A 14,116-nucleotide genomic window follows, 5' to 3' on the forward strand; every position below is an offset into this window, starting at 1 on the left:
AATCGTCTCTGCAACCATCGATTTCAGTTGACAGCATTTCATTGAAATGCCAAATTTTACCAATAATTTATGGACCACGCGTGGAAAATGTGAAAAAGGGCGCGCGTGACGCAATAAATAAATCAAGAGCAGGACCCTGAATTCACGCCTCGCGATTTTTCGCCTTTCCCGTGGGACCGATCATCGTGCGCCTGGTATAAACTCGAGCGGCTCAAAGTTCCTTCAAAAACATTTGTACAAATGCACTTCTCACGCAAGACTTTTCTCTCTCTCTCGATTTATTATTTACAATTAGCGCGGCGAGTGACATAAGCGCTGGAGGGCGAAGTGTTGACCCCGCGAGTGACGCCACCAATAAGGCACATCGGCTTTTTTTTGGCCACTTCGCCGCCGGCTGTGCGAAAATTCCAATCCGCGAGTGACAAAAAAAGGATTTCGCCGAGTGCGTTGCCCCGAGCCTTGAGCTGCAGAAAAATAACACAAAAAACTTTGAAATGCAAATTCTGCATTGTTGCGTCGCGATTTCGTTTTGCTCAAACCACTCCTGCGAAAACCTCGCCCAGGCAGATCTTCCGTCATGTTCATTTCGCGCGCTTTGTGTCCGTTGAAGAAAAGAGAGACGGATAAATAAATAAGCCGAGCGCTTTCAGAAGAATGATGTAATTATAAGGCGAACAGTCGCACAATGAGAAACGTTCGGAATCAAGAACGCGCCCATAAAAATGCCAAAATAAAAGCTCGCCGAATGTGCATAATAGGCAAAGGTAAACAAAACGAACGTGATGCCGCCCGTGACCTCTAATCCGGACTTTTCCTCAATTAATATTAACGCCCAAGTTTCCAAATTTGTTCAAGTTCAAGTTGAAAATGAAATTTATCGTGTTTGGTTGTCCATGAAAAGTGATAATTTTTTATTCACACTGTTGCAGAGATATTATTGTTAAAAATTGCAAAATATTCTAGAAGGAGAAGAATTGAATGACGAGAATCCATCAATTGCTGTCATTCACAAGAAAAATAAACTTTCTGAAGAGTATAGACAAAGCGAATTGCGTCAGATTTAAATTAAATTTGACCACCTGAATTGATAACCAGGGTTAAATGTCAAGACCTATAATATATTTTGAAGGAATTGGAAAGAGTAAAAGAAATTAACTTTAAATTTTTAAAATACATCAAATTAAAGATTCTTATAAATTGAAAGGTTGAAATTTTGACCAAATTCTGTGCATTTGATAATGTATCTCATAAAATTAATTATGGAAATGAATGAATCGGGCTTTTTCATCGTTGCAGAAAAATGGCCCTTTTTTATTTTTATTATATTTATTTTACTTTTCTAAAATCCACATAAAATCTTGACAATAATAAATCACATCATGTGATCTAAATTTGTATCACACAAATTAATTTAAATATGCGCTAGTTAAAAATTAATATTCTATTGAAAGAGAGACTTATTACTTGACAATGGAGGAGATCTTGTTATTGATTTTTCAAAACATCAGCTCTTACCTGATGAACAAATATTGCCTCGAGAACAAACCCGCATTTAATTAATCTGCTACATTATTCAAATGAGGTTTTAATGAAAATCCATAGAGATAAAGCGTAGCACTTTCCGCGATGTTGTATGCAGAGAGAGTGGATTATTTATTAATATCACGGCGAGCGAGCGAGTGTTTCGTCGCGTCGGTGAAATAAATTAAAATATTCCCACGAGTGCAAGAAGTGCATTCTTACAAATTAAAAATCGTGTGCATAAATTGAATATAATCAAGCCCTTTTTTAATTCGCTTAATGCGTTCTCGCGGAGGCGTCTTTGCATGTTTAATTACTCCCTTTGCAGCACAATGGAGAGTCGGCCGGGGTGCACCAATAAAACTTAACTGCCCTCGCGCCGCAGCAGATTGTTATCTGCGAGAGAGCGAGCGATTTCGCTCTCGCTAATGATCCGCCGAGCGCTGCATGGATTTATGAAGGCAGAGCGAAAGAGCAGGTGTGTCTTCGCGGCGCGGCGATAATTGCATACTCTTGTCTTGCACTCGGATTTATGGCCGCAATCGTTCGCGAGAGATGGAAATTGTTCCGAAGAATGGAAATTTGCGCGAAGAGACGGATTTGTCGCAAGGTCAGATAATTTATGAAATATTAATCCAGAGGATTTTACATTTTCGCTGCACGCCTTTTCGATGTCGGTGGAATTCCATTCACGGGCATGCACTTTTCAATCGCACGCCGATAATTGAAGATTAATTTTCTTGCTCTCTCGCGGTGGAATTATTTATGGCCGATGTAAATTTCGCTTAGCAGCATCTGTGCTCGGAATTTTATTCACTGTTCGAGATCGAGTTGGAGCGAAAATTACAACCGAGCGCCGGGAGAGACAATCGCTTAATTTATGCACAGCCCCGACGTGCAGCAGAATCAAGTACAAAAGTGGTAATCATTACCATTGTGTGTAATTTAGAATCCCACGATCATCCGCAATTTTGAATTAAAAGCGTTGATTAATTGTTCTAAATCTTCTAAAATATATTTAAAAAATTATTCTCTTATTGATGAACTTGAAATTCAAACCGAATTTTCAATCAAAACTATTATTCTGTTGCCTTAACTTTTGAATTTTATTTTAGGTCTGCCTCTTATGGACTTCTTGATCAATTGATTTGAAATACGGAGAAGTAATGAGGAAATTTTAAATACAAACTAATCAGGGAAAAAACAGAACGGATTTTCATCTAAATATATAATTTTAATAATTTGAAGAAATAAGTATGGATTGATCTTAAACAGATGAATTTATTTAACGCTTAAATTTTAATATTTGGTGAGAATTTTTAGGAATCAGAATCACCAAAGTTGCTTACTTTTATTAAACAAAGTTGTTGTTTATGTAGTTTACCTGAAATAACAACTATATTTTCCACTTAGAATACTATAAGAAAGATGATAATTTCGCCTTAAATCTCCTATTTTGTGCAAAGCACAATATTTAAATTTTTGTTCGAACTTTTTCACTTAAAATTGCGTGATTATTTCTTCAAATTTTCTCGTTATTAAAGAATTTTTTAAATATTCATATTTATTTGCAATTTTCTTCAATAATTCAAACAATTTTATTCAACTTTTTGCCATGGAATTGATGGAAAGGCATATCATTGCAATCACGCGGACTGTCCAGTTGCATAGAACTGACACAGGAACGCACTCTCCTTCGCCGATCGCACAATTTGCCTTCCTTGGCGAGCGAGCAAAATGGCCCCCGAGGTCGCAAAGTGCGTTGGTACGAGGCATTATGTAATTACGCAGATGCACTTGTTGCCACCTTTAGCTTGGCTCGTCCTCTCGCTCGCTCGCTCGCTCGCGTACACATACACCAAGTTGAGAGCGAGCGATAATAATAATTGCTGCCAAGAGTGAGCCGCCGCGAGAGTGACATCATTCAAACAACTCTTCACGGCGACTCCAACAAAGGAGAGAGAAGATAAAAGGCGATGCAAAGAAATAATAAATGTAGAAGACGAAGAAGTTGAGTGCGAGAAATTCAAATTATTCTCCTCCGGCGCTGCACTCGCGATGATTGAAAAAGGAAGAGGCAGAAGAGATAAAGTGCTGAAATTCTACATTACTTTCAGTTTTATCTTTTCGCAGAATGACTCAATCCAAACCTGTGAAGCGTTAATAAAGTACACAAACATAATATTACATACTTCTTGCCTCGAGTGAAATTACGGCAGTATCAAAGAAGATTTCTGTTATAGCTCATTACAACTTTTAATGAGAGACGATTAGAGTCAAAATTTCGTTCCTGTCCTCATCATCGTTAGACAAGTTCAATAATTATTTAAATTTAAATAGCTCGCAGATATTTATGTAATTGTTTTGTAAATTGCTTGGAGGTACTGCAATTTAGGAACAAATATTTCTATAATTGTCTCTCTTACCTCTCTGCACAATCCTTCTGCAACAGATATTGTATTTTCCACAATTAAAAAAAAATTTGGAAAGTTTTAATGTAAAATTAATAATTACAAATATTTAATATGTATAAAATTCCTTCCACCGATCTTGATATTACAATTGGAGTGTTTTCAGAGAATTAATGAATTTAATGGGGCAAATCCACAATAATAATTACTTTTTTTTAATGGCAAAAGTTGAACTTTGATGAGGGTCGTAATATGTAAATTGAAACAAATCTTGTTGAAAAGATCAATATAGAAGTAGAATTTAATTGACCTTTTTGTTTATTTTATGTTTATTTCTTTAAAAATACTTTAAAATATTTTATTATTTTAGAAAATACTTTGAAAGTGAAAGATAATTTTATTAAACTTTACTAGTCTGCAAGAGAACAAAACAAGAAGCTCCACAGATAATTATTTTAATTTGATTCACTTATTTTCTTTCTTTCTGTCTTGAGATTAATTTATATAGAAACTATTAAGTATTTTTTTCATCCTTTTGAGAACGAGGAACTGTCAGAAATGAGTTTGAAAGGAAATCTCGTCAAAAGTTCAACACAATTATCGTTTCTAATAAGTTCTAGTGCACTTGGCAAAACAGGTATAAGTGGGAAATGCGTAAGCGATAATTGTAGGTAGCAACGAGAGCCTATTTTATGTATTTGAACGTGAGAAACGAGCAGAACTCTCCAATTATTAAACAAACTCGCGATGCGTGGGCCCTCGGCGTCAACCTGAGCGCGAAAATAACGAGGTCCGATTCACCGAGAGCTCATTGAGCGACTTTGATCGCGCACAATATATGCAAATGAACAACGCGCGCGAGATGAATGGCCGCGCGCGTCATAAAAGTTTAATCGCGATCGTGCGTCGCAATAAATCCACTTTTAATTGCCGGCGAAATGGGACACTCGCAGCGTATTTTTATTTAATTTTTTTACGTTTCAATCAGAGAGAAACTTGATAATAATTTTCCTCCTCGGGAATAATAAAAGGCGCATGTGTTTCGTGCGTGCGACGATCCTATCTCTGGAAGAACAAACAAACCGACGCTCGACTTTTTGCCCTGTTGTCCGCGAGCGGAAAAAAGTGAGCGGAATGCGATTCACGTCCTGAGAAATGCCGCCTGTCAAAGCTAAATGATAACAGCGGAAAATTTATTAGCGAAATGGTACTTCAATTAAGCAGGTATTATTAGAGGAGCAACTGTTATTAATTTCCTACTGTCAGCGTGATGAAAAAATATTAATGGATGCTAAATTTTTATCTTTCCGGTGTAATCGCATTGCAGTTTAGCGCTAATTAATTTATCAGCGATGAATAAAAAATGTTAAAAACGATCAAAATTGTTGAAGGTTTGTAATTTAATTTAATTGGTTGATTTTAATCTCATCTGCATTGTTTTCAATTAATTAAACCATTAAAATTTTAGGGAATATACATATTTATTAAAATATCAATAAAATATCAATAAATTCACATAAATTTTCAAAAAGACTAGATTAATAAAAGACCTTTTAAAGCATTGCCCTGATATTTAAAATGTATTTTCCGGTATTTTCAATACAAAAAAATAATTATTAGAAGGATTACATCAGATAAAAATAATCGATTTCTTTGTTGGAAAGGTATAAAATTACCCTTTTCTTTTCAAAATTAAGGAAAGACACGAAATGTTGTAAAATTTTATCATTTAATTATAATGAATATTTTTAATTTAAGTTCAAATTTGTTTATATTTCTCAATTCATTATAAAATTAAATAATTGAAATAAATTTAAAATGAATTATTTATTAAATTCAATTTCCAGCTATTTTAAATTTGTGTTAAATTCTAAAACATATTTGAACTTTTCATAATTTCGCATTAATATTTCGAGATAATGTGCGCCAAAGTGCATCGGTTTTTCGCTGAGCATGTCAGGTGGAATGCAAGGTGCAAACAAAACGAGCAAACTCTCAACTGGCCTTGGCGCTCACCTTTGCAGCCACGGCCAAGGGCAACGTTGTACGCGGCTTCGGCCAATCCAAACTTTCCAAGTTCCTCAAAGAGCCCAAAAAATCAAACTCTTGATTAGTTTTTTCTTCTTTCCGCCGGAGCGTTTCAAACTCCTAAATTGGGGGCGGGTTTGCTTGTGCAGGAGATAAAAAAGCGAGTAAAAATAAATCGAGCGCCGTGGGTATTGCGAAACGGAGGAGGATCGTTTGCGTAGGATCGCGCCGAGCACTTTAACCTTGCGAACAATATAAAAGACGCTAGCTCTGACAGGTGTTTTACTTTTTTTCTCTCTCTCGCGGGAGGGAAAAAACGCCTTTTGCCTTTTTGCGACGTTTGATTGAAAAATGCAAATCGCCCTCGTGGGTTTTCGCGTGGAAAAAAATGTAAAAAATATTAAATAATTTATTTTTAAATTATGAAAAAAAAACATTAATTAATTTTTACTTGTATAATAAAAATTTTAAACTTTCCATGAAAATGCTAAATTTTGAAGGTAAAAATAAACAAAATAAACTATTAGAATATTCTAATTGAATTTTGTGTCCTTCTTTTTGATGATTTTTTTACGAATCACCATCATAAAAGAAAACATGCTCTCCGATTAAAGCGGCTTGTTTCATTCATAATCACCTGCTTACCGACTTTTTAATTAAAACCATTAATAATTCTACTTAATGAACTCGGCCTTTGAAATATGAATAAAGCACAAAACGCAATTACCGCTCTCGGATGCAAGTGCTGCACGAATAAATAAATTGCCCCGCGATAATCGCGACGACCAATCAACAGCGAAAAATTAATATTTCCACCGCGGAGAAAAAGCCATCAAGAGGTTCATTTTCGAGAATCGTAAAATGTAATATTTTTCCGCGTGCATTAAAATATCCGATGCATTTTGAAGAAGAAGCGGTTTTGTCTCTCGGGGGAGCTCGCAATAAAATTGCTCTTTGGAAGGCTCGTTGTTAATCACACATTAATCTTTATTAGCAGCTCCTCCGACACAACAACTTTCGTGTTCAGATAAAACTGCCGCGCTGCCGAGAAGAAAATCCTCTTCTGCTTCTTCACCTTCGTTCTCGGAACTCAATGGCGAGGAAGAAATCTCAATGGGCGAATTTGTTTTGCATCTTAAACCAGCTTACACGCACTCGCGACAAGAAAGAGTGAAACGACAAACATGCAACCTGACTTTCCTGCTCGACGTGGGAAAGCGGTTTTTTTCCTTTATTTATTCAGAAAAATAATCTTGGATTAAACAAATAAATCTTTTATAATTTTTAAACAGGAAACTAAGAAAATTGCAAATAAGTTATTTAAATTTTCTTCACTAGCTTGAAATTTGTCGCGCGATTTTTGCATTCAATGCAAGAACATAATTTTTTTTTGAAAAGAAAATAATTTGAATTTTATTTATTTATTTATTTCTCGATTAAATATTCCCATTTAGTTGTTAAATTTTAATTTATTTCTCTCTACTTTTCTGTTTCCCTCAAAATTGACGTTAATTTTCTTCATTAAATTTAATATTTTTCAAATTAAATATTTTTTTCATTAATTAACTTTATATTTTAAATTTGACTTATTATTCTTTTTCCATTTACAAATTTTGTATTCAACATAAAAATCACAGATAATCCTTTTTATATTTATTAATTTTAGCATTTTAATTACATTTTTGATTCGTTAGGAGTTTGAACTGGAATCTTAAAAGTTTCAGGCCATGCGCACAATCAAGTCATTACCTCATTAGTCTCTCAGATTTATCGAGTACAGCTTTCGTTTCTCAAAGGTGCTGGCTGGGAGATATCGAGTTTAATGAAAATCTGTTGCATGGCACCTGATTGTAAGCACTTTACAAAGTATATGCAAATCCCTGTTGAGTTTCGAAAGAGGCGATTTATCTTCAAGTCTTTAAATCGAGAACAAAGAGCGACTATTTGCCGAGACGCTGCTAATTACGACGAGCAGCACTTGCACAAAACTTGCATTACGTCAGTTGGTGAAAGTGGCATAATATTCTCGCCGCTCGACGGCCGGACGGACGAGGGGTCAAACGGGGCTCGGCGACCCCGCCGAGAGGCGACTTAGAGCTTTTCGCACTGCCCTGCTCTTTCTTTGGGCGGAAAAACGGCGCCGGTCACGACGCGTCCATTATTTATGAAGAAATCGCTGCAAATTGTAAATCGGAATGGAAATTATTTACTGCAGCCGCTTTCAATCTCAGATATATATTTTTTTTTAAATCCGAATCGTTTTGATGCCTTTTGTGCTCATTGGATTATTATTATTATTATTTCTCGTGCGATTGCGCAAGTGAAAAATGCACCTGCCTCTCTCTCTCTGAAAATAATTCATCCTGCTGAGAAACAAACTCGTCTGCCCACCTGAACATGAAATTTATTGTCGCTCGTTGCACAAAAGCCGATAAAAATACCAAATCCCATTATTTCTCCTTTCTTTCTCTCCCTTTCGCTTATTCTTGTTATTATTAATGCCGCGGCTCGGAAAATGCGTGGCGAGTCGCACCTCTCGCTTTTTCACTGCGCTCTGCAATTCCGAGCCTAATTATCATGCTAATCATTTCCCTCTGCGCAACACAAGCGTCGGTCGCGTCAAATTCACCTGTCCCGGCCGTGAATGAAATTCACCATCAAGATTATATCAACTTTCCGTATTTTTAAGTAATTTTTCCTCGAGTGATTCAAAAGATTTCCCGGAGATTTTCTCTTTTGTGTTTATATTTTTGGTGAATTTTGTTCGAATGATCTGAGATAAAAATCGGCAAAATTTCCGCCACTGCTGCAAATTGCACGCTTCTTTTGCGTCTCGGACGCGCTCTATCATTATTCAATAAACAAGCTGCGAGAAAACGAGAGTTTTTGTGCACTTATTTTCAACTTGTTCCTGCCTCCCGTGAGATGTTCGTGATTAACGCTTTTTCCTTGATATTGAAAAACTTTTTCCATTCACGTTTTAATGCCTTGCTTTGTTTCTGCAGTTGGTACACAGCCCCCTCAACGACAGTGGTTATTCCTCAGTAAACCGGACACAAGCAGACCATCATGTAAGTAATTTGTTTTACATGAAACAAAAAAATGCTTTTATTTTTAATTGAAATTAATAAAAATAAATTTGTCACAAGATTAGAAGTGATTTATAAAAGCATGTGTGTAAAACTCCAGATAAAAAACTAATTGATAATATTTATAATTGTTGATTTTAATCATTTTCTTATACTTTTGAAATGCAGACAAGTGAATAATTCGACTTTGATCAATTCCATTTAAATATTTATATATTTTAGAGAGAAATAGTTTATTTAGTGCTTAATAAGTTTTAAAATAAAACTTTTATTAAATTTTTTTATCAACTTTCAGGCATCTTTACTGTAATGTGCTACAACGTTTTATGCGACAAGTACGCCACCCGGCAGATGTACGGCTACTGTCCCAGCTGGGCGCTCAACTGGGAATACCGCAAGAAAGGCATCTTGCAGGAGTTAAGAACGTGTGCCGCCGACATCATAAGTCTTCAGGTAATTAATTAATCGAAATTATTTAAAAAAAAAAAATTCATCTGGAAATTCATCTGGAATTTAGTGAATTTAATAACTTTTATACATAATTTTAGGAGGTGGAAACGGATCAGTTCTACAACTTCTTCCGTCCAGAACTGAAAAACGACGGCTACTACGGCATTTTCTCGCCAAAGTCGCGCGCCAAGACGATGGGAGAGAGTGAACGAAAGTATGTCGACGGTTGCGCCATCTTCTTCCGGACTTCCAAGTGCGTTTCTTGTTATGATAATATTTGGAATTTTTCTTAAAAAAAATTTCCGCTCAGGTTCCAGCTCATTGCCGAGCACCTGGTAGAGTTCAATCAGCTGGCCATGGCTAACTCGGAAGGCTCGGACGACATGCTCAACAGGGTCATGCCCAAGGACAACATCGGCCTCGCCGCCCTTCTCAAGACTAAGGAGGCTGCCTGGGAAACAGGTAAATTCTTCTTCTCTGGAATTTTGCAAAATTCACGCTTCTTGGGTGCTCACGCCGGCGAAAAATGATGCAAAATACTGGCCTTTTACTCAAGCCGCCAGAACAGCTCTTGGCTTTGTTTGCCCCCTGAAATCGGACACCCCAAGAATGCCCAAGAGTTAAATCATTTTCATGCTCTGCGATTCTGAAGGAAAGAGTCTGTTGCATCAAGATATTATAACACACACCCTGTGTGGCAACGAAAGTTGTAAAAAGCATGTATAAAATGCTTTCTTCTTCCCTATCAAACAAAATCCAACAGAGAATATAATTTTGCCAAATAATTATTTTACATTAAAATTTAAATAGTACTTTATGGGATAATTTGAAAACAAGATTCTGTTTAAATTTTAAAGAAAAAAGAAGCCAATAATATTGATCATGAGTCATGAGTTTTTGAACAGAGCAGAATACTGAACAGGTTCTGGTTGCAAGATCAATTTAAATTTTCTCTTTTGAGCTACGTATCGATTTTATTTTGCCAACTTCAGTGGGGTGATATGAACTTTGTTTGATGAAATTTTTATAAATTTTAGTCTGGCCAATTTTGAGGAAATAATTAATTTGGACAATTCCCATAAAAATCGATGTTAATTCTCAAAAATTCAGTTGTACCAATTAATTCAATTTTTCCTATACAGAAAAGTTATCAAAATTAATGTAGTGGTTTTTTTAACAGAATTTGTAATTTTTTTAAAGAAGGTGAATCCAGGGTTGTTATTTTAAACTCAATCTACAATAAAAGAAAAATTGGTTTTATAGCTCATTTTTTTTAAATTTTTTTTTCTCAGGTCCGCCTTCTGATCCAGCGCAGGTGAATCAGCTGCTGTTGGTGTGCACAGCGCACATACACTGGGACCCCGAGTTCTGCGACGTCAAACTGATCCAGACGATGATGCTGTCACACGAACTGCGCACCATCCTTGACGAGGCGTCCAACAACTTCCGGCCGGGCCACAAACCCGACCCCAACAGCATCCAGCTGCTGCTCTGCGGCGACTTCAACTCACTGCCCGACTCGGGCGTCGTCGAGTACCTTACAAAGGGCCGCGTGCCGGCCGACCACCGCGACTTCAAAGACCTTAAGTATAAGTCATGTCTTCAGCGCATCTCATCCAGGGACAAGTCCAACGAGTACACACATTCCTTCCAGCTGGGCACCGCCTACACGGAGGATATCATGCCCTACACCAACTACACGTGAGTATCGAAAAAAATTTCAAAGGATTGAAATTTTTAACTCTATTTCATTTTTGCAGTTTTGACTTCAAGGGCATCATCGACTACATTTTCTATCCGAAAACCACAATGACACCACTCGGTTTGCTGGGTCCAATTTCTCCCGAGTGGATGCGAGAAAACAAGGTTGTCGGCTGCCCTCACCCCCACGTACCATCAGGTAATTTACTTTTAAATATAAGTTGGCCTGTTTTTAAAAACTAGGCAAATTAAAAATAATTTAAATTATATTCAGCTGAATTTTTTATATTCATAATGCTATTTCTTTTAAATTTGGATTTTAAAAATTTCTTAAATACAAAAACTTCATCAAAATATCCATTTAATTAAATTATAGTAAAAACTAAAAAGTATTGATTTTAGGAAAAAAACAATTTAATATTTAAATTATACTAAAATTAAATTAATGCCCACTAATTGATTCAAATTTTTAGGACAAGAATTTGTAAACAATTATATGTTAATTATGTTTGAAATAAAATAGGTCAAATGAAAAAAAAAATTAAGAAATAATTGCAAATTAAATTATTTCTTTCAATGAGAACCTGGAAACTAAAACCGCCCTTTTTTTATTTCAGATCACTTTCCTCTGCTTGTCGAGTTGGAGATGAAGCCGTCAGTCAGCTCGGCGAACGGGCTCATCTCGAATCGAAGGTAGCAGTCAGGTAGCACAGCGCTGTGATGCAGGTTGGCCTTCTCCCACGAACTGCAAACCATCGAACAGGCCTAACCGTGCTCCGATTGCCTTCACGATTGAAAAAATGAAAATGACAAGACAGAAGAATATTATCACACTCTCACTGGAACAGAAAAACAAGCAAAACAAACACACTCGCCACTTCCTGCTGTGCTGGCCTTCGTATTTTATAACACATAGATTATATATTCAGCTACGTCCCTGTGATACCTCTCCTTACCCCTGTCCTCCGCCTGGGAAAGGGTGTCCGCCCTCTTTGTCAGAGAAAAACAAAACCTTTGTTAATTGTGCACAATTGATCAGCTTTTTTATAATTTTGTAGTTCTTTTAATCGTTCCTGTCAAATCATTTTTACTTTGAATAAAAACTCGGTCCTCTCCGGCCGACTTTTCGGCGCAGGGGATCTGGAAAGTTTTTGTGGCGAGCCGTCGTGCTGTGTGAAATTAATGAGACTGACTTTTGTCAATGCAGCATTTATATTTAATAAAGAAAGCAACCAACAAATAATAAAGTAACTAACTATTGTGAATCGGCAGCACCACGGCTCCCCCAAATCCAACCCCTTTGGAAATACAAATGTTTGTCTTTGGACGAAATTATTGTCTCTCAAGGACCCTTCCCCCCCCCCATCCCTCCCGCGCACCACCTTCCCCCTGAATGATTTTTGTGTCCCTTTTTATGTTGTGTTGTAATGTGTAAACTCCCATGACAGGTATTTCTGGAAATATGATTGTGTGACTTGTTTATGATTTGATGTAAAAGTGGCTTAAAAAATGATGATTTCAAATTGAACGTTCGACCTGATGATTATCTATATTATCTAAATTGCTTGAAGTCTAAAGGGTTGGGGGCCACGGATTATGTTACTGGTGTTGGTCCTTCCCTAAATCGCCGTGCAATCTTTGTTTTTTTCCCTCGGAATAATAATTTTACTGCGTGAGATAAATACTGAAAGGTCAGGAAAACCAAAAAGACACACAAATGCGACGGTGACGTATCAAATAGCAGATTAAATTGATGAAGGAAATGGAAACAGAGATCTTTTGAGAGCAGATTTTTGGTGAATCTGGAAGATTTTACATGTTGATTTGTTTATTAGCTGCGGATGAACAAGACGTTTGAGATGATCGTAAATATGTGGTTTTTTGTAAACGGCAGATTTTCTGTTCTGCGTGCATGTAACTTACAAAAAAAAAAACTTGAATGTCTTTTATTGCCCATCTAAAGAGAAACGAATTCATCTTGTGATTCCTTTAATTAATTTTTGTCATCATTTAAAACTTAAATAGTATTTTGATTTTAATATAAAGCTTAAAAACCATAAAAAAATAAAAATTTTATTGAAAAAGTAAAATCGATTGGCTTCTCCTTTAATTATTTTTATATAATATAGAAATGATTAAAATGAAAAATTGAAATGAGCGCCTTGCGCTCTGTGATTCAAGACCCTTCGCCCCCAAAACAAAATTTATCAGTTCTCTCGCAACGAACTTAGTTAATAAAATGAATATATTTTAGTTGGAGTTTCATTTTGCTACTGTTTTTTTTTTAATTTTATGGTAGACTGAGTTGGCATTTTTAAAAAACGACAAAAATCACTTTCTGTGTTAGACGATTATTTGATGTCCTCTGATATGGAGAAAAACGGTGTTTTGGTGTGTTAACTTGGAGAAATATTATTGCTTTGGTTGTGTACCCAAGATGTTGGCGCGCGTCCGCACAAAGTTGAGAGAATAATTATTATTCAAGTCGGCCCCAGATTTTATTTTTTGATCTCCATCAGACTAAAGTCAAAATGAAATGAACCAAGAGTGAACTATTTACAAACGCCCCGACAGACCCGTTCAAACGCTAAAAAAGTAACAAGTGCTGGAAAGAGTTTCGCTAGAAAGGTCGTGTGGCCTTTCCCGCTTTGACCTTTTAAGGCTCCATTGTCAAACGAACAAAAGCGCAGCAACTGTGTTTCTTGAGATGAAGTTCAAAGCGCTTATACATATATATTCTCTTGTATGTGATTGGCCAGAAAGATTTTAAAGAAAGAGTGGAAAAAATAACGAATTTATATTTATAAAATAAGCAATATAATGAAAAAATCTCAAAAAGCTCACCGATTCAGTAACATTCCCGAAAATTATTATTGCAGTCCCTTTATTTAAAAAAAAAAAAAAAAAACTGGTCCG

At 36.1% G+C, this 14,116-nt stretch overlaps 1 protein-coding gene across 1 annotated transcript in view; it reads left to right on the forward strand.

The window, feature by feature from the left end:
- Positions 1 to 13,290, forward strand: part of LOC132197624 (CCR4-NOT transcription complex subunit 6-like) — a 50,793-nt gene extending 37,503 nt beyond the window's left edge. The window contains exons 5-11 of the mRNA XM_059621020.1: positions 8,966 to 9,031; positions 9,345 to 9,502; positions 9,598 to 9,752; positions 9,810 to 9,961; positions 10,792 to 11,200; positions 11,260 to 11,399; positions 11,818 to 13,290. Coding sequence (XP_059477003.1) covers positions 8,966 to 9,031; positions 9,345 to 9,502; positions 9,598 to 9,752; positions 9,810 to 9,961; positions 10,792 to 11,200; positions 11,260 to 11,399; positions 11,818 to 11,897 — 1,160 coding nt within the window. The 3' untranslated portion in view covers positions 11,898 to 13,290. The remainder of the gene's footprint in view (positions 1 to 8,965; positions 9,032 to 9,344; positions 9,503 to 9,597; positions 9,753 to 9,809; positions 9,962 to 10,791; positions 11,201 to 11,259; positions 11,400 to 11,817) is intronic.
- Positions 13,291 to 14,116: the final 826 nt, after the last annotated feature.

The sequence above is a fragment of the Neocloeon triangulifer genome, unplaced genomic scaffold, assembly GCF_031216515.1.
Source record: "Neocloeon triangulifer isolate White Clay Creek 2 clone unplaced genomic scaffold, ASM3121651v1 ptg000012l, whole genome shotgun sequence".
In the NCBI taxonomy this organism is placed as follows: Eukaryota; Metazoa; Arthropoda; class Insecta; order Ephemeroptera; family Baetidae; genus Neocloeon; species Neocloeon triangulifer.